At 42.4% G+C, this 20,572-nt stretch overlaps 1 protein-coding gene across 2 annotated transcripts in view; it reads right to left on the bottom strand.

Annotated features, from left to right (window-relative positions):
- LOC310869145 (caspase recruitment domain-containing protein 10) overlaps positions 1-19,830 on the bottom strand; it is a 35,873-nt gene extending 16,043 nt beyond the window's left edge. For both annotated transcript variants that reach the window (XM_083779747.1, XM_083779748.1), the window contains exons 1-6: positions 19,760-19,830; positions 12,018-12,263; positions 9,500-9,637; positions 7,817-8,003; positions 6,133-6,271; positions 706-888 (exon numbers count right to left, since the gene is read on the bottom strand). In XM_083779747.1, coding sequence (XP_083635873.1) covers positions 706-888; positions 6,133-6,271; positions 7,817-8,003; positions 9,500-9,637; positions 12,018-12,263; positions 19,760-19,766 — 900 coding nt within the window. In that variant the 5' untranslated portion in view covers positions 19,767-19,830. The remainder of the gene's footprint in view (positions 1-705; positions 889-6,132; positions 6,272-7,816; positions 8,004-9,499; positions 9,638-12,017; positions 12,264-19,759) is intronic.
- Positions 19,831-20,572: the final 742 nt, after the last annotated feature.

The raw sequence follows: 20,572 nt of genomic DNA, 5'->3' as shown, positions 1-20,572 counted from the left end.
AAAGTGTAAAATGACTTATAGTGGATCTCTTGTCCACTGAAGTCCCTTCCTAACAATTTAGTCTAGTTTTTATTTGTTGACGAAATCGTCAGTATATTTAGCCTTATGAAATGACTCTTATGAAATGAAAACGATGACTAATACAGTCATCGTTTTCATTTATGTTTCGTCAGTGGAAAAAGGTAGTCGGCGAACATTTTTCGTCTCAGTTTTAGTCGACGAAAACAACACTGCCTCCTCTCCACCTCCTCCAATTTAGAGTAGTCAAGCATTTCTTGTCCCCTTTTTCCCCAATTTAGTCACTTTTATCCCATTGTAGACGGCTCGTAGCGCAAGTGCCGCGCTACGAGCTTGTAGTTCTGCAATTTTTTAGACTGAATATAGGCATGCTAAAGTAAATGGTGTTTCAATATCGTTGTTTCTATTATATTATGAGAATCACCCTTTGTCAAGTCCCGCCCATGGTTGTGCCCCTCTTCGCACCCATTGGTTGCCGTTTCGTGGTTGGACAAAAATCCTTACTCTCTCTCCATCCACCACCATTGAAATAACGTGTTTTTCAGTTGCTTCGTATTGATATTCTGTGCGTTCAATTCTTATTTTAAACTTAAGGTGTCAGTAAAAAGGACCATCACAGGCGCAGCATGGTGACTAGTGGGCATATCACGTTTGTTTTTATTTTGTGTGTTGTGTTTAAATTCTCACCTGAGCTCCAGTATTCCCAGCCTTGTGTATGTCAATACGGTGCAGCGGCTTTTCTGGTAATGGAGGTGGAGCAGCATTAACACTGCTGGAAATCACACTGTTCCTTTTCAGTGACAGAGTGTTGGCTGCAGCGCTGGGACTGGGTTTCTCTGCCTCCATCAGTCTGGCCTTCAGCTCGTCCATCTGTGTTTGGAATGGCATGCTGTTGTTTAGTGTTCCCTTGGTTTGGAGGGATATATACCGTATTTTGAGCACACACATATACATAGGTATATATACAAATTGGCTAAGTTCAATGTCGACAAGACTCTGATGAAACTGTTTTACAGTGCCTACATCGAGTCCGTCATTTCTTTCTACATTATCTGTTGGTATGGTAATCTCTGCATCAGAGACAAAAATTCCCTAGGGAGAATTGTAAAAGTGGCCTCAAAAATCATTGGCTCACAAATGAACGGCCTAGACCAGATCTTTAAGAAACAGGTACTTAACAAAGCCCTGTGTATCCGATCTGATGCTGCTCACCCACTATACGGAGAGTACATCCTTCTCCCATGCGGCCTTCGCTTGCGAGCCCCCTGTGCCACAAAAAACAGGCACAAACATTTCTTTGTCCCGGTCTCTATTCACACACTGAATGCTGCTGTGCGTAGATCGAGGATATAACCTTATGATGAGCACTTTTACTTTTTACTGTATTATCTTGTGCCTATGTCTATGCACACGCACTTTTATGACCTATCGCATAGCACTTTAAACGCCTGCACTTTAATGGTTGTGTGCACCTTTTACTCTGGTATCCGCTATGTGAACTGTTTGTTGTCTGTACTGTTTCATTCATTGTTTAATGTACTGTCTATGCTGCAACCCAATTTGCCCTTCGGGGACACTAAATAAACTTGAACCTTGAACCTTGATAGGTACTATGTATCTTATTATATCAGGGGTCGGCAAGTACATTTGGCAAGACGTTTAGGCCAGAACATAATCGATGGTTAATTGAAGAACTGGACCTTTGACTGACTATCTTATACAAATGCAGTTGCTATGAAAGTAAATCAAATCAAACTTTATCTACATAGGACATTGAGCACAACAGGTCACAGATGCTGACAAAAAGTGCGGGTTGAGACAAATAGAGCATCAATAGCGCCTATCGGCAAATATGTACTGTGTACATCATTAAAAAACACATGAGACCATCAAGAGCAATTAAAAGCCGAAGAGAACAGGTGGGCTGTCAGTAAGGATCTGAAAACTGGGCAGATGGGATGGGGAGAGGCAGGTTAATTAATCTAATCTTTAGGAAATAACGGCATGAATGGCTCTTTCTAGTTGTTGTCGGGGGGAGATAGGCCTTAACCTTGGCAAGAAATAGGAGTTGGAAGAAACTAGCTTTGATGACGGAGATGACTCGTGTGGTATAAGGCTTATAACAGCATACTGATGGAACTGTGTGTGTAATCACATTTTACAGGTGCGGATAGAAATGCGTGTGGTAATCATTTTTGTGCTGGCCTCATCCTTGAATGTTGTAGCCTACAAAGGGGGCTATTTAGTTCATTAAAACAGTTCAAAAAGAATATCTGGAGACAGACTTTTGAATGGAGAGAAACTGCATGAAACCGCTGACCCGTTATTGACTCTGAACGTGGACAAAGGAAGGATTTTCTATTTGGACATTATGATGATGCGAGGCGAGAGTGTGGTCTAGTCTAGCCTACACACTCTCCGTCTCCATCTAACATCAGGTTCTTGAGTTCTACAGTGTTGTTGTCGCGACGCAGTGCGTCTTTCTTACAGGCGTCAAACTTTTTAAATTGCAAGGAATATGCAAATGTAGGTCACGGACCCCCATAACTGAGTGTAAAAATTTGTACATTCTTGTCTGTCTGTACCTAGAAGAGTGTCCATGTGTGCACTCTTGTAATACAGACCAAACTATCAGTCATTTAGCTGGTGACCCCCTTGAAACCCTTCAAGGAACGCCATTAGCCTGCCCTACAGTATACAGTGTATCACATATTGTAAACTATTTACTGAATAATTTGCCGGGCCAGATATCACCGCTGGTGGGACAGTTCTGGCCTAAGGGCCTGTTGCCTAACACTGTCCTAAACAGTATACAGTATTACACTAACAAACATTTACACATTTCCATTCGGAGGACCACAATGTAAATAAGCTCTCAAGCCTGTTCGTCCTTTTGACAGTTATGTACAAATAGACGTATAATCGTAATGATATATGTATATTGTGTATCTTTTGTCCATCTCTCAATAAACATAACTCTATTGCATTACAATTAATGCAATTCTATATTCAATTTAAATTTCAGGAGACAAGTTTTGTTATACAGTACATGTTGGGACATATTTCTAAAGCAGAAAGAATTTAATTTAAAAGTGCCTCCCTCCAGCTAAGTATATGATGCCATGAGTTTGGCATCTCATGAATCGTAGCCGAAAATAGCCGATCTACAAGCTCACAATGCGTCGCAGCGCGACGCATTGTGAGCTTGTAGATCGTCTATTTTCACTAGCAAGTAGGGTTTAATATTTTCCCGGATTTGGCTCATTTTAATTCCCGGGAATTTTCGGACCTTTTCCCGGGCTCCCGCGGGAATTCCCGTCAGAAAAAAAAAAAAAGAGAAGAAAAAAAAGTGTCCACCAAAATGCATTTATATGTATAGATACTTCATATGTTCAATAGAATTGATATTTTTTGGTTGAAAACGTTTTATTTGAACGAAATATGAACATATAGCCTGCAATAAAATAATGTTATAGGCCTACTGCGCTATTCAGAAAACGTGACACTCAAGGAGTTTGCACTAATGTGACTGTCGAAGCACGGGGGGGGGGGGGGGGGGGGGGGGGATAAACGACCTCACGTCTTTCTTTCACATTTAGCTATAGGTCTTTCACCCTTTGAGCAGTGCTGCTGGGTCCCCTTCTCCACTGCAGAGAATTTGATCATCCCGCTTTGTAGCCTACTATGAAAAGTCCGATTGGGTGTTAAAATAGCCAGCACGGCCAGTGCGCAGCACAGCACACTGATTAGTGATGATTAGAGAGAGAGAGAGAGGGGCTGCGTGCTGGTGGTTACTATATAAAAACAAATTGTAGCCTATACTCATCTTTGTTTGTGTTCCGTTTCACGTTATTGCTGACTGCTGAGTAACGCACACATGCAGGCAAAAGCCAAAAGGGGTTTAGAAGTGATGATGTCCATCACGGGGAAAGGAAACTCCTCGCTCCGTCGGTAAAACCCTCCTTTTAATACTCTATGGGTAAAACACACTTCTCAGTTCTCACAGAGACTGATTAGGCTAAATGATTGACAAGTGCAGCAGCTTTGTCAATCTTTTGTTTTTGCCAACGGCTGATTCGGTCTGGCTTAATAGCCAGGCTAGCAGCTTTGGCGTGCCTGAAGATGTCCAACACAGTTCTGGAGAGAGTGACTCGGTGCTTGTCCAGCGCAGACAGGAAATTATACGTTCTCCTCAGACATTTATTATTTTGCTAAAGTGTATAATAAGCTCTGTATCTGGTTAATTGCGGGAGGATGCAGGATTCGCCGAGTCCCGCTGATTTTATCTTGACCGCCCGTGTCCGCCCGCAGGTATTTAAATACCGCCCGTGCCACCAACATTTACGTTAGGTCCCGCTGGCTCCCCCGTTACAGGCTACAGCCCTTGAGTGTGATCCATAATTCCATATAAATATCATCAAACATGTTTGAAAATGATGGGAGGGTTCAGATTGGACATTTGAGCACTCATAGATCAGCTGGGGAAAGAACGTGCACGGTGTGAAAACTCCTTTAGTGTAATTTCTAACAAGAAAAAACAACACCTCCGGGATGACGGGTCCCGAAGAAATTTTCGGTCGGGAATTTGCGTGCCCTATACCCGGGAGGCCCGTAATCCCGGGATCCCGGCATTAAACCCTACTAGCAAGTGTAAAATCAGCCATTATAACGGCATCAAGGCCCGCCAAAATACATTTTAGTCGACTAAATCAACCATAGATTTAGTCGACTAAAACCGCATGACATTTAGTCGACTAAAACTAGACTAACTAAAACATTTCAGGTGAACTAAGTGAAAACTATTCAAAAAGCTATGACTAAAATTGAAATAAAATTTTGCTGCCAAAAACAACACTGAATCTAACCAGTCTAAACTTTTTAACCGTGCGCAGAGAGTTTACTACGTATGTAATCCTTCCCAGCAATGCCAATAGCCTATACAGTTTATAATTTTTTTTATAATAAAATAAATAGTAATAGCGATCCCGTGCAACCACAGACTTCTTCTGTTGGCCTCTGAAGTTCAGGCTTATAGCTATACCGGTAGCTAAGCTTCACCCCAAACTGCACACTTTCTGTTTAGAAGTGCACACTTTCTGTTTAGAAGTGCACACTTTCTGTTTAGAACTGCACACTTTCTGTTTAGAAGTGCACACTTTCTGTTTAGAAGTGCACACTTTCTGTTTAGAAGTGCACACTTTCTGTTTAGAAGTGCACACTTTCTGTTTAGAAGTGCACACTTTCTGTTTAGAAGTGCCTTTCCGTTAACCCATTCCCTTTTGGTGTTTTAAGCATTATGTTATAACAGAATGCTAAAGTATAAATACTTTAGCTATTGAAAAAGAGCAGATCTACGAGCAGATCTACAAGCTGCATAGGTCTGCTATTGAAAAATCGTGGACATGTGGTGCAAATCTTTGAATATATATTCTTTCAGAGCGAACGCTTTTAACTCAAAGCTTCTGCTTCTATATAGCAGATCTACAAGCTCATAGCGCGCCACCGAGTGGCGCGCTACGAGCTTGTAGGTCTGCTATTTTTGAAAAATCATGAACATGTGGTGCAAAGCTTTGAATATATACTCTTTCAGAGCTATATATATATATATATATATATATATATATATATATATATATATATATATATATATATATAGAGAGAGAGCTTCTGGGAGGTGGTCCATGAAACAACACATTTTCAGATGGGGGGTCAGCGGCCAATTTCATATATTTTTGGGGGTCCTTGACATGAAATATTGAGAACCACTGATCTAGAAACATGAGGCTTTTCCGAAAAAATACATTTTTTTAAATTTCGACGTCAGGCCTGAATAGGTTAAATGTTAACCCATTCTGACCGGGCACCCATTTTGGTGTCGGCATCATGTTATGCTTTAGCTATTTAAAAATAGCAGATCTACAAGCTCATATCGCGCCACTCGGTGGCGCGATACGAGCTTGTAGGTCTGCTATTTTTGAATAATCGAAGAACGACTGACATTTTTAGAATCTGATCTCAGGTCAGAATGGGTTCATCAGACCAGTGTGTGTCCCAGTGGAAACGTCGTATGAATCTGATCTCGGGTCAGAATGGATTCAAGACAGCCTCTCTCACCTGTCTCAGTAGCTCTCTCTCCCGTGCAGCGGCCGTGCCCTGGTCCTCCAGAGCCCTGGAGTACTTCACAGCCTGCTCCAGGTGGCGGTCCTTCATCCTGCCCAGCTCTCGACTGCCAGAGTCCCAGTCCTGACGCAGCCTGTGATCACACGCACCATTTATTGATTGATTGAAATATGTATTAATGTGTTCCTTCCTCCATGTGCTACGTCCAACCAGGGAAACTCCCCCCTGTCAGGTGTAAAAGGAGCAACTTGGACACTCAGGCATGAAGGAAGCATGAGTTCAAGTCCGTTGCTCTCCCCTTGTCCCCCATATATGGGGACTAGGTTGGTGGAGGGTGTGCAGAGCCCAGGATCACATTAGATGATTTACACAGGGGTGAAAAATGGGTTACAAAACCACCGAACGGGTCCAAGCACAGAATAAAACAAATATAACCACCGAACGGGTCCAAGCACAGAATAAAACAAATATAACCACCGAACGGGTCCAAGCACAGAATAAAACAAATATAACCACCGAACGGGTCCAAGCACAGAATAATTTGAATATGCAAAGATGGTGAATGGGAAGATGAAGAGAATAAAGATTTCAGAAGATAAAGATGAAGAAAATGTTATCATTTGTTTGTCCGTTGAGATTTGAACTCACTCATCTCACCATCTTTACCCCCATTACATGTACAGTATATAATTCAGTGGTTCTCAAAGTGGGGTCCGGGGGACCCCCAGGGGTCCTTGAGGGAGTTCCAGGGGGTCCCCAGCTAAATGATAGTTTGGAACCAAATTGGAACCAAATAGACCCTTAGGCCTATGGGACCTATTTGGTTCCATCAGTTAAATTAACATTGATTTTACAATATAATTTGGGGGTCCCAGAGATAGAAATGCCATTAACCCATTCTGACCGGGCACCCATTTTGGTGTCAGCATCAAGTTATGCTTTATGTATTGAAAAATAGCAGATCTACAAGCTCATATCGATATGAGCTTGTAGGTCTGCTATTTTTTTTTAAATCGAAGAACGACTGACATTTTTAGAATCTGATCTCAGGTCAGAATGGGTTTAATCAGACCAGTGTGTGTCCAGTGGAAACCTCGTATGAATCTGATCTCAGGTCAGAATGGGTTAAATGGGGGGGGGGGGGGGGGGTCCGTTGACTAATGCATTTCAAACTGGGCCGTAAAATGGTTGAGAATCACTGCTAGAGCAGTCTCATGGGGGGGGGGCTCTAGCTTCTTTTCAAATGGGGGTCCGCGGGGCTAATTAGCGTCAATTCGGGGCTCCTTGGAACACACTAGGTTTCAGGTCATTGGGGTTTATAGTATAGTATAGTATAGTATAGTATAGTATAGTATAGTATAGTAGGGCGACTGTGGCTCAGGAGGTAGAGCAGGTCGTCCAATGATCCGTGGGTCGGCGGTTCGAATCCCGGCTCCTCCTCCTGTCTACATGTCGAAGTGTCCTTGGGCAAGACGACACTGAACCCCCAAAATTGCTCCTGATGTGCTGGTTGGTGCCTTGCATGGCTTCCGTCGCCATCGGTGTAACCATGAATATGTGTGTGAATGGGTGAATGTAATGCACTATCTACGTAAAGTACTTTGGATTAAAGGCGCTATATAAATGCACCATTTATAGTATAGTATACTAGTATTGGGGTGTAGTATAGTATAGGTACCTCTCCAGCTGCAGGCGGTCGAGTCTAAACTCCTGGGCTTTGCGTTCGGCGCGGCTGCGCTCGTCCTCGGCCACGCGACAGCGCTGCGACAGGCGCCGCTCGCACACACGGCTGTTCCTCAGCTGCTCTCTCAGCTTCCGCACCTCCAGGAGCAGGAACTGAGTCAGACCCTCGGGACCCTCCTCGTCTGGGGAGCAAAGGTCGTTTAAAATTATAGGTTCAATCAGTTAAAGGACCACTTCACCACGTTTCAACTTCTCGTCCTATAATTGGTCCTAACTAATGTTCATGATAAAATACCACCATTTTTACCAGCTGCAAGCTGGTCAATATTAGCTTGCCATAGTTCCGACCGGGTAGCACACACTGGAGATCATTTTCTGCTGGTTGCATATTTCCAGCCTAACGTGGATTCATTCACAGTTGCTTTGCCTGGTTTGGTTTTTGGAGGCTGCTTAGCTTATTTCTGTCACGACAGTTTGCCACGACTGGCAACAACCCATAACATCCCATCGTCTGCACGGCATGGCTAGTCGAGCAGTTCTGATTGGCTGCCTCGTCTCCAGCCATGTTGCCTCAGAATTCTTTAGGGTCACTAATATGAGCATAACAGCGGAGCGCAGCTAAAAAGTGGCATAACGTCAGCAGCAGACCCACAGATAATAATAATGCAGCTGGTAATTAATTGATTTAATCAATTTGGGCTTGTTTCCTACTCATAGGAAGGCTGTGGGCAGTTCAGAAACCCGATGGTGAATCCAACCTAATAGAAACGGCAGGTTTTCTTTTCCTGAAAAGTTGCAATGCAAAAGTTGAAGCCATCGTTCTCACGATAATACAAATCTATTATTTATTTATTAAATATATTTTAAAACAAATCTTGTTTAAAAAAAATCTGCCTAATGATGATGTCACTGGTGGACGGGTGTCCGAACTGCCCAAAGCCCTCCTATGAGAAACAGACTGAGTAGGAAAAAATGGTGGTGTTTTATCATTAACATTAGTGAGGACCAATTATATGAAGAGATGTTGAAAAGTGGTGAAGTGGTCCTTTAAAGGAGAATTCCATGCTAGATGGCTTTCTTACCTTTATTTGTCGTTGTTACGTTCCTACCAAAGAGGTCCAGGTGTTATTTTGTGCAAAAGCACATTATTGGCTATTTCCCCTACCATAAGCCCTCAATGAATTGCATTGAATTGCATTGAATTGAATGGGGCTATGGGGTGTTCGCTAATAATTAGCGAACACCCCATAGCCCAATTAAAAATTTTAATTACAAAAAAATGGTTTTTGAGCGATGGAAATAAGCGAATTAGCGGCTAATTCGCTTATTTCCATTGCTCAATTTTTTTTTTTTAATATATCCTCTCTTCATAATGTAAATAGTATCCAAAGCGGCACTACTTATTTCGATGGAAATAAGTACAAAAACCCAAGCCCCATCGAGGGCTTATATTAGGGGAAATAGCCAATAATGCACTTTTGCACAAAATAACCTCTTTGGTGGGACGTAACAACTACAAATAAAAGGTAAGAAAGCCTTCTAGTATGGAATTCTCCTTTAAGGTTATTTTATTAAAGATACTTAACACGATTCCTATCCTTTCAATTATGAGGAGCACACACGCACACACACACACACACACACACACACACACACACACACACAGGCCCAAGCCTACCCAGTATGAGGGAGCAACGTTGTGTGGGTTTTTTCCCAGTCAGGTGAGTGTACTGCTCAGGGTGGTAGAACTCCAATGACTCCATGAAGGCCTGTAGGCCTCGCTGCCCCTGCCCCCGCAGAATGTCGAGCAAACGCCCTGCATGGAAAACAATATGAGTGTGAAGTCTTTCATTTCTGACCTGAGATCAGATTCACACGAGGTTTCCACTGGACACACACACACTAGTCTGATTAACCCATTCTGACCTGAGATCAGATTCTAAAGATGTCGGTCGTTCTTCGATTTTTCAAAAATAGCAGACCTACAAGCTCGTAGCGTGCCACAGAGTGGCGCGCTACGAGCTTGTAGCGATCTACAAGCGATCTACAAGCTCTACAAGCTCGTAGCGTGCCACAGAGTGGCGCGCTACGAGCTTGTAGATCTGCTATTTTTCAATAGCTAAAGCATAACATGATGCTAACACCAAAATGGGTTCCCGTTCAGAATAGGTTAATTGGTAACTACTACTAGCTACAGGTAAAGTATAAAACAGACACACACTGACCGACGTTTGTGTTTTTTTAGCAGCGTGTTGAAACAAAATGCACATTTCAGGTCAGTTATTCTGTATGATAATCACAGTGACCTTCAGAACTGACACCTTGGCAATGGAGCAATAATGATAGTTGTGGCTTCAAACCAGATGTTTGCCTTCATTCACATTCCCTGCATCATCTCTGTGCCTCCCACCCTCCCAGCCCCACACACACATCTTACACTCCCCTTGACTTTGTCAGCTCAGCAATGTCTTTCATCTCTCTCTCTCTCTCTCTCTCTCTCTCTCCACCCACCTGTTTTTCTCTGACAACCCACTCTAAAGACTTATGACGTCATGTCTCTTCGGTGTTTTCTTTTCAATGTCATTGAACAATATAGTTTTTGCTTATATAGTTATATAGTTTGATCTCAAGGTCAAGGTCAAGGTAAACTTTATTGTCCACAAGGGAAATTTGTCTTGGGCTTTCACCCCAGCTACAGCCACACATAAAACATCAATGACAACACAAATACATTACAGAGGAAGACACAACATTACACAATTGCACACATGATGTGGATAATCAGGCCTCACGTAGTTACCGCTGTTTCAGAGCCTCGTTCAGCATCTTAGTTGATGCTGATACAAACGATTTTTTAAATCTAATGTACTTCCACTTTGGTTCTTTGTATCTTCTCCCAGAGGGCAGAAGTACAAACTCGCCATGTAAAACATGGGTAACATCACTGACAATTTTTTGAGCCTGTTTTAATGTAGCCTGCTCATAAATAGACTGAAGAGAGGGGAGTTGTCTTACCCCTATGATCTTCCCTGCAGTCTGCACCAATCTGAACAATTTGGACCTCAGTTGCACTGAGAGATTACCGAACCAAACTGTGATGCCAAACCTGACCAGGCTTTCCAAGACTGCTCGGTAGAACACTAACATAAATTTAGGTGGTCAACACCATGAACCCTGAGACGTCGGAGGAAGTGCAGTCTTTGCTGTAGTTTACTACAGAGACTGTCAACATGTGTATTCCAAGTCATTGAGTTGTCAATACAGATCCCCAGGTATTTATATGAGGAGACCTGTGAGATGGTCGAGTCATGGATGACCACAGGCCTGTGGTCACCAATACTCTTGGGGTCAAATACCATCTCCTGTGTCTTCTTAACATTAAGAGTTAGGTGGTTGTCATCACACCACTTAACAAAGTTCTGTACCTCTGAAAAGTAGTCAGCTACATCCCTATCCTTATCCAGAAGGGCTAAGATGGCAGTATCATCCGAGAATTTTATGATGTAATTGTTCGGGTTGCCACTTCTACACTCATTAGTGTACAGGGTAAAAAGGACAGGTGAGCTAACGCAGCCCTGGGGTGCTCCAGTACTCATGGTTCTGCTCTCTGACATAGTGCCATTCACACTGACCCTTTGTGTGCGTTTAGTTAGGAATGAATGGTACCATCTAATAATAAGCGGATGGACACTTAGGTCCCTCAACCGCTTTATTAATAAGTGTGGCTGTATTGTGTTAAACGCTGAGCTGAGATCTGGCCTTTAAGATACTGGTGAATACATTATTTATCTAGATTCCTATTAACCCATTCTGGGCGGGAACCCCTTTTGGTGTTGGCATCATGTCATGCTTTAGCTATTGAAAAATAGCAGATCTACAAGCTCATAGCGCGCCACCGAGTGGCGCGCTACGAGCTTGTAGGTCTGCTAATTTTTTTTTATCGAAGAACGACTGACATAGAAACAGCTTTTTAGAATCTGATCTCAGGTCAGAAACGTAGCTTTTTCAGAAAACTGTCAGGATGTAGAAGACCTTTTTAAAATATGAACTCAGGTCAGAATGGGTTCATAAATACCGTTTCTCTCATCTACCACTATACTACCACCTGCTTCTCTCTCTTTATCCAATAGTGTCCAGATCTCTCTCTCTCTCCCTCTCTCTCTCTCTCTCTCTCTCCCTCTCTCTCTCTCTCTCACCGGCCTTGCTGATCCGCAGAGGGTACTGCGTGGAGTTGAGGACCTCGTCCTCGTCCTGCTCGTCGATGACCTTGCACTGCCGCAGGTATGGAGTGAGTTTGGCTGGGTTGAGGACGCGGGTCAGCTTATGGCGAACGCCCTCCACGCGGTCCCACAGCTCTTCACAGCGCTCCTCGGACCAGGGCGAGGAGGGCCGGGCCCCCTCCTCCGGCGCTGGCTCATCATCCCCCATCCAGGCTTTGATGCCTGCAAGAGAGAGAAGCAATGGCAGCCTTCATGAACACAGTGCAAGCCTGAAGACTTCATGTACACAGTGCAAGTATGAAGACAGCCTTCATGAACACAGTGCAAGCCTGAAGACTTCATGTACACAGTGCAAGTATGAAGACAGCCTTCATGAACACAGTGCAAGCCTGAAGACAGCCTTCATGAACACAGTGCAAGCCTGAAGACAGCCTTCATGCACACAGTGCAAGCCTAAAGACAGCCTTCATGCACACAGTGCAAGCCTAAAGACAGCCTTCATGCACACAGTGCAAGCCTAAAGACAGCCTTCATGCACACAGTGCAAGCCTAAAGACAGCCTCCATGCACACAGTGCAAGCCTGAAGACAGCCTCCATGCACACAGTGCAAGCCTGAAGACAGCCTTCATGCACACAGTGCAAGCCTGAAGACAGCCTCCATGCACACAGTGCAAGCCTGAAGACAGCCTCCATGCACACAGTGCAAGCCTAAAGACAGCCTTCATGCACACAGTGCAAGCCTGAAGACAGCCTTCATGCACACAGTGCAAGCCTGAAGATGAGGGATGTCCCGATTGGATGTTTCCGATCTGATCCCGATACCACAATTTCTGCATTAGCCGATACCGATACCAGTGTTGTGATGTCGTGTTGTGTTTATAGGTATCTAGCTATATATCTGGTGTTGTGTTTTATAGCTATATATATATATATATATATTTATATCTCTCGTGTTGTGTTTACAGCAGACTCCTCACTCATACTGTATGTGCACTTGCAGTTTGGGCAACTCCAAAGCAAACTCCACAAACCCCCAACATTTTATTTACTTGCCATAGTGTCGACCCCTTACCCCTGTTTCGGTCGGATCGGTGGTTAGACTGGCATATTCGCAGATACCGATATATGATCCGATATGACAAATAAGGGCCGATCCCGATACCGATACAGTATCAGAACATCTCTACTAAAGACTAAAGGCACTTTGGCAGGTGCAGGTGTCACACTGTGAGTGACACCTGCCGGTGTAGAAGCTCACAAAGTGTCACGCTGTGGCACGAGTTGTGGAACGTAACTCGTTTTGAACTAAAGAACGTCAACACGTTGCAGTTTTTCAGTTCAACATTTGAGTTATTTTTGGCAAGTGACACCGTTGTATGACAAAGTATAGGATACATTTAGCTTAACCCTTTTACTGCTGCCATTTATTGAGAAATTAGGACCTAATTCATGCCAGCATTTTTTTAATTTGAGCTCTTATTTTGAAAAGCCACATTTTGCCTCAACCGGAAGTGAGCTTATCCCTGCCAGCTTTACGTTGCCAAGACAACCTTTGTTTACATAATCGAATCAATGCCGGTACATATAGCACTCCACAACGTCGGCTCTGTGCCGTCAAAGAAACGCTGTTTTGACCAAAAATGCCATCTGGGACAAGGAATAGGAGATACAGGCGATTGAAAGAAACGGATAGAATGGATTCTTATGGCGACCGCGATCTAATCTGAACGATCCAGTGCAGTGCTAACAAAACTGCTAGCTAACCGGCTAACGTGAGTAGCATTATGGCGTGATCGATCATATGCACTATAAAAGTATAATTGCCGAAGGGCTACGGCAATGGCAGCAAGGTGTATTATCAAATTGAGGCTTTGATTGCCGAAGGGCTTCGGCAATGGCAGGAAGACGGTTAAGGGTCATTTGTAGACGTGGATCAACATCATTTTCCCTGAGGAGCATTCTGTTAATTGGTTTCTGTTTTTGTCCAGCATCAGGCTAATGTATCTCATTGAAATCAGGCATTGCAGGAAGAAAGACATGTGAAACTTTAAAGTGGTTCTATCAGTGGTGCTATAATTTGGAAGCGAATACTCCATTCATAAATGTCTATAGTGAGTAAGATTAGATTTCAAATGCAATAATATTAATTGGAGAATTCTTGAATTCAACTGGCCTGACTGACACAAAACTGACAAAACAAACCCACACTGCCTACAGGCACAAATAATGACATGGGCTGCCTGCTCCATTACAACAGAATAACATGGGCTGCCTGGTCCATTACAACAGAATAACATGGGCTGCCTGGTCCATTACAACAGAATAACATGGGCTGCCTGATCCATTACAACAGAATAACATGGGCTGCCTGGTCCATTACAACAGAATAACATGGGCTGCCTGGTCCATTACAACAGAATAACATGGGCTGTCTGGTCCATTACAACAGAATAACATGGGCTGTCTGGTCCATTACAACAGAATAACATGGGCTGCCTGGTCCATTACAACAGAATAACATGGGCTAGCTGCCTGGTCCATTACAACAGAATAACATGGGCTGCCTGGTCCATTACAGTGAGAAGAGGCCTGGTCTATTACAGTGAGAAGAGGCCTGGTCTATTACAACAGTGAGAAGAGGCCTGGTCCATTACAACAGTGAGAAGAGGCCTGGTCCATTACAACAGTAACAGGAGGTTTTAACTGAAAGTCTCCCAAGGAATGCTGAGAGGAAATCACTGTCAGAGAGCAGAGTCTGAGGGATTAGAATTCCATTTGAGTCATACCTCTCTTTGATCTCTTTGAGAGTTCAGATTAGTTGCGTTCTTTTATTTAATAACTTCACATAAATCACATATTTACGTGAACAAAAACACATGGCTGCAGACAAATGATTCACGCAGTGTTTTGTACCAGTGTGCGGGGGAGCAAAGGTTTGCAGCCGTTATGAGGATCATAAACTAGTGGGGAGGACGGGCTGGGCTGGACGGGGCTTACGGTGTGACTCAGAACAGCGGAATGAAAACACTGGCGTGACTCATCCTCAGCTCCCCCGACTGAAAACACACAGACAAAGGCATTCTCGACCCCGTTTGCTTCCCATTGCACCGAGGCAGAGATACTGTGAATGTATGGGAGTAAATGTGAAATATGTGAAACACCACCAGTGCCACCACCATAATGCATTGCACCAGTGGTAGCTGTTGCTGCCTTGCATGGTTGCAACAGTACCAGAAAACAGCCTATAATATGGAAATAATATTACTTACTAAACTGCCTGGGGATAGTGAATGCGTTTGGCACAAGGGGAAAGTGGTAAAGTGAATGGTTTATAGCGATGTTGCCGCTAGCCATAGAGGTGCTCGGCATGTAAACAATCGCTGGTGAAAAGCATGCTGCAAATATGTATAATGGTTAAAATGAACGAATGCCATTATTTTCTTATACCTACCATTATATTTGATCTATATTGAATTTTAGGATGCAATGCTATCACATACTTTCTAGCACTAGGGCCTGGAACCTGCTGGATAATCAATTCTTACTGTACAAGAATGCATGAATGAATAAATGAGTTAGCGATTTTGGGTGCCCATAGAGGTGCTTTGCATGTAAAAAAAAATCACACATGTGTGAACTGAGTGGTGCAACTCCCCTCTCCCCCTGCCCCCCCCTCTCTCTCTCATTAGCAGGCAACAGTGCAGCACTATCTCTCTCTCTCTCCGTTTCTGGCACAACAGCGCTACTTTTGCCCCTACTGGTACTCATAGTCACATATAAGTCTAGGAAAATTGGCCTCAGATCCTGTGCAGCAGGGGCGTGGCCCAGTGCGTTGCGTTTCAAATGAAATGCGAATCAAAAGACAGGGGCGGGTTCCACATGGAGTGGGCGCTACATCTAAATAAGACGGAAGGGAAACAATTGCTCCTTGAGCGGTGGTGGCCTGCTACAATTCAATTTGGAATTGGATTCCCTTCGGACTATTTTCATGGTATATGCACAGTGCTTCAGACCGGAAAGGGGAGTGTCCGCTCAGATTCTGAGCGCAACGTACTTCCCTCACAGGGATACGGTCCTTTTTTCCCCAGAAATCTTTCTCGGCCGCCTAGTGGCGAAGAATAACACTTCTGGGAACTCAGATTACATATACATAGTCACATACGGACATTGCCATTCCTTGGAGTGGTTGGTTACAGACTAGTTACACCACTCAAAAATCAAAACAAACAAAAACATGCTGGTGAAAAAAGACAGGCCTATACACAACATTTTCAGAGAGCCGTTACGATTTAGAAGAAATGTGTAGAACCCTTTTTTAATACTTATAGGACCCACTGTTGCGTGTCATAGTACATTTCCTTAGAAGCTGTGTGTGTAATCATGGTATTACATCTTTAGGTCATTTACAGAGGAAACCTTTGCTTTATGCAACACCTTCAAAACAGAAGTACATCTTGTGCAAACGTATAGTCGCTATGTTGTCACTGCCGGTAATAGAGAACATTAGTCTGAGCTATGCCCACTGTTTTTACAATTAAAGGAGAATTCCATACTAAAAGGCTTTCTTACCTTTCTTTGTAGTTGTTACGTCCCCATCAAAGAGGTCCAGGTTTTATTTTGTGCAAAAGCTCCTTATTGGCTATTTCCCCTACCATAAGCCCTAAATGAATTGCATTGCATTGAATGGGCCTATGGGGTGTTGTGCTAATTCACTTATTTCCATCGAAATAAGTAGTAAACTGTGCCGCTTGGGTTATTATTTACATTATGAAGAGAGGATATATACAAAATAATTATAATTTTGAGCGATGGAAATAAGCGAATTAGCACAACACCCCATACAATTCAATGCAATTCATTTAGGGCTTATGGTAGGGGAAATAGCCAATAAGGAGCTTTTGCACAAAATAACACCTGGACCTCTTTGATGGGGACGTAACAACTACAAAGAAAGGTAAGAAAGCCTTTTAGTATGGAATTCTCCTTTAAGGGCGGGAAGCGGGAACCCCTTTTGGTGTTTTAACTAAGTTATACTATGTTATACTTTAGCTGTTGAAAGATAGCAGATCTACAAGCTCGTAGCGCTATGAGCTTGTAGATCTGCTATTTTTTTCAATCGTGAAAATGTGGCACAAATCTTTGAATAAATATATTCTTTCAGGAGACTTTTTTTTTTATTTCGACGTCAGGCCTAAATGGGTTAAAAAAAGAGAGAATCGTCAGTTTAAAGTTGAACTAACTTTAAACTTCTCCTAACCACCAAGTACTTCCCATACGTTGAACTAACTTTAAACTTCTCCTAACCACCAAGTACTTCCCATACGGTCTGCTAAACTAACCTGGTGTACTTAATGTTCTCCTGTAGCGGTTTTATTGTCTGACTTCTGTCTATTGTGCTTTTTTTTCTCTTTTTCTTGTTATACAGTACATTTCCGTCCTTTCACTGTCCCTGTATTTTATCTGTATTCTAATGTTTAAGATCTGAATGTTCAATATGATTGTTTTTTTTTGTCTTTAAACAAACAAAAACAACTATGAATGTATATAAACATGCCTGGAGAAGCCACTTGCAAGCCCCTGGAGGGTTTTTAGGCTTTCTCCTTCACATTTTTTATTGACCTTGTGTATCATTTCCGAAATATTTTTGTATGTGAAAATGAACAAACAAACAAACAAGTATCTAGGCTAAATGTGCTAAATGTGTGTTTTGGCATGGGGTTAGGAATGGATTGATAGCACACAGAAAGATATACCACCGCTGCAATTCTATAGCACTATACTGTATAACTTCCCAAAAATCACTACGAGAATTTGTCCCCCTAGCCTATAGATGGAAGATTATACCTTACATGAGCTGGGGGGAATCTGTATGATAATCATTTTGTCCTGCACAATATTATGAATGAATGACTTAGGGATTCTGCAAGACATAAACATAAACAAAGCACCTGCTGCAACGGTGATATCTATGGTCAAATTTAACCCCTTTTGGTGTTAGCATTATGTTATGCTTTAGCTATTGAAAAATAGCAGATCTACAAGCTCATAGCGCGCCACCGAGTGGCGCGCTACGAGCTTGTAGGTCTGCTATTTTTGAAAAATCGACTGACTGACACAGAACCATAGCTTTTTCAGAAAACTGTCAGGATGTAGAAGACATTTTTAGAATCTGATCTCAGGTCAGAATGGGTTGTGCATTACTTATATTATACTTATTACATAAGTAATGCAGAGGATAACTCTTTACCATACCACAGTCCACAGCGACGACATGTTGATGTGTTATGTTTAATTTCATCTCACGGTAGGATAATAACCTCATTCATGTAAGGCTGCTAGATTGTCACTTTTTGCCTGTGAGCAAATGTGAATAACAGCAAATGTGAATATGATTCTCCATGATTATCAAGTTATCAATAAATAATCGTTAAAAGAAAATAATAAATAGTTCCAGATGTAAAGTCTACTAGGCTATGTCAACTTATTTGGCTGCATAAGAGCTTTTGTTAACAAAAGCAGTCGTCATAAATTAGCAAATATTTGTTTCAAAGTTAAACATTTGCCAGTTTAACTGCCACCAAATGTATTTTCCCCCAGTCCATTTGCCAACAACGAGACCTAAAGAAGTGCCACCACACAGATCTGTAAAGTAGGCTAACAGACAAGTTCTAACAAGCCAATGGATGCCTTGGAGTCTCTGTCATCACCTCCAAGGAAAGGAATTGTGTCCTTAAGCGTACCCTGCGATTTACAGTTCTCATTGTAGCCTGCTTGGCTACCCTGTACAAAATAGGCCTAAATACAGTAAAATAAAAATAGAAATAGCCGTGATCACTTGCCACGTTTCTGATGAACTGAACATGGTGGACCCTCTTGTAAACAAGTGTAATGCTCAATTGGGTCGTCCACTCACAGTTAACAGTCTTTGTATTGAGTTTGTGCTTGAAATGTACTGTAATTCTGCAAACTGTTAATACATATTTCAATCAATCAATCAAACGTTTCTGAAGTGTAACCTACAAGATGGCTTGAGAATCTTTGGTTGATAAAAAAATGCTTCTTTCAGAGATTGTTTGGACTTTAAGCATATTTGTTTATCGGCATCATGAAATGTGAAGAGTGGGCACCTGAGAAGAAGCAGCCTACATATGATTTGAACATGCATTATATGTCATTATGTTTATGCCATAATGAGGACGCAAACGAATTTCACCCACCTTTTTACTTCTGTAAATCTGTGATTCTGATTACTGAATGACTGGCTATCCACAGTTTAATTTGTAGCAATTCGCAGATATTTTTATATTAAGCCTTAAATGTCACATGTTTAAGCAGGTTCAAATCATATATAGCCTATACTTTACCTAATTTCAGACCATATTCCAAGGATATTAATATTATTGTGCCTAAATTACATTTTAGAAAAATAGACACTTTAACATTGAAATGCCCAGACGTTAAGGTGCTATAGGCCTACTTTACATATCTACTCACATCATTTCCAAAAAATAACATCCTTTATCTTTTCACATTTTGGAAGAACATGGACTGGAGGCATGTGTCAATTGTATGTCTTCTTTAGGCTATGGTGCATGCAATAGGCTAAGTGAATTACAGTAAAGTGAATCTGTGTTTACCTAAATGAGGTGTGTCAAGGAAAACTGTGCCAAAGTCTCACAATCTAAAAGCTACAATAATTGCAAACTGGCAAACTTACCGCTCATTTTCTCCCCAAGATGCTGAATTTATGTTGACGACAGACAAGTAAAATCGGATCCTCAACAACAACCTACATTATTTTGTAGTAGGCTATAGTCTATAAAGTAAAGGTAGAATATTAACGCTTTTCTCTGGTTGTAAACTCTGGATCTGCGCCCTATACCTGTCTGACTGGAGAGCACTTCTACACACTCACTCACACACCTTCTCCCCTCTCTCTGTCATCACGAATACCATCCAATCGCTGCAGAGCAATAAACGATGCAGATGGCATGTCACAGCACCGGCAGGCGGCAGTAAACAGACCGCCTCCCTGAACTTTCAGCCTGAACAGCCTCGTTCCCAGAAGCTGAACTTACTATAGCTACAGACTAGTAGGCTACTACAGTAGTAGGCTACTCCTACTACAGTGCAAAGGCTTCATTTAATAGCTGACAACTTCATGGCAGCAGCAGCCATGCAGCAACGCCAAGCTGTTCAACAAAACACTACGGTGTGTAGGCCTATAGGCTACATCTCTACATGTTGTAAGACAGAACATTCATGAAAAGGTCCGTTTGCTAGACTTTATTTGATGATGAAATATAGTTCTACAGTAGGGTACAGCATTTGGTCACTAGATGGCGCAGTCTACCGTCATTTTATTTTTATATTTTGCTTTGCGCGGCTGCACAGCCATAATTCTGAATCACATGACAGAGACTTCTCTATCACTCTCACAATGTGAGTCACTGTTGTTCAAGTTCATCTCAAATCTGACTCACATATGGGTCTCCTCTCCACCAAATGATGGAGAAATAGTCAGGCCTGC

This window comes from Protomyctophum parallelum, assembly GCF_964188405.1.
Source record: "Protomyctophum parallelum genome assembly, chromosome: 13".
NCBI classification, from domain to species: Eukaryota; Metazoa; Chordata; class Actinopteri; order Myctophiformes; family Myctophidae; genus Protomyctophum; species Protomyctophum parallelum.
This window is presented reverse-complemented; position numbering and strand designations above follow the sequence as displayed.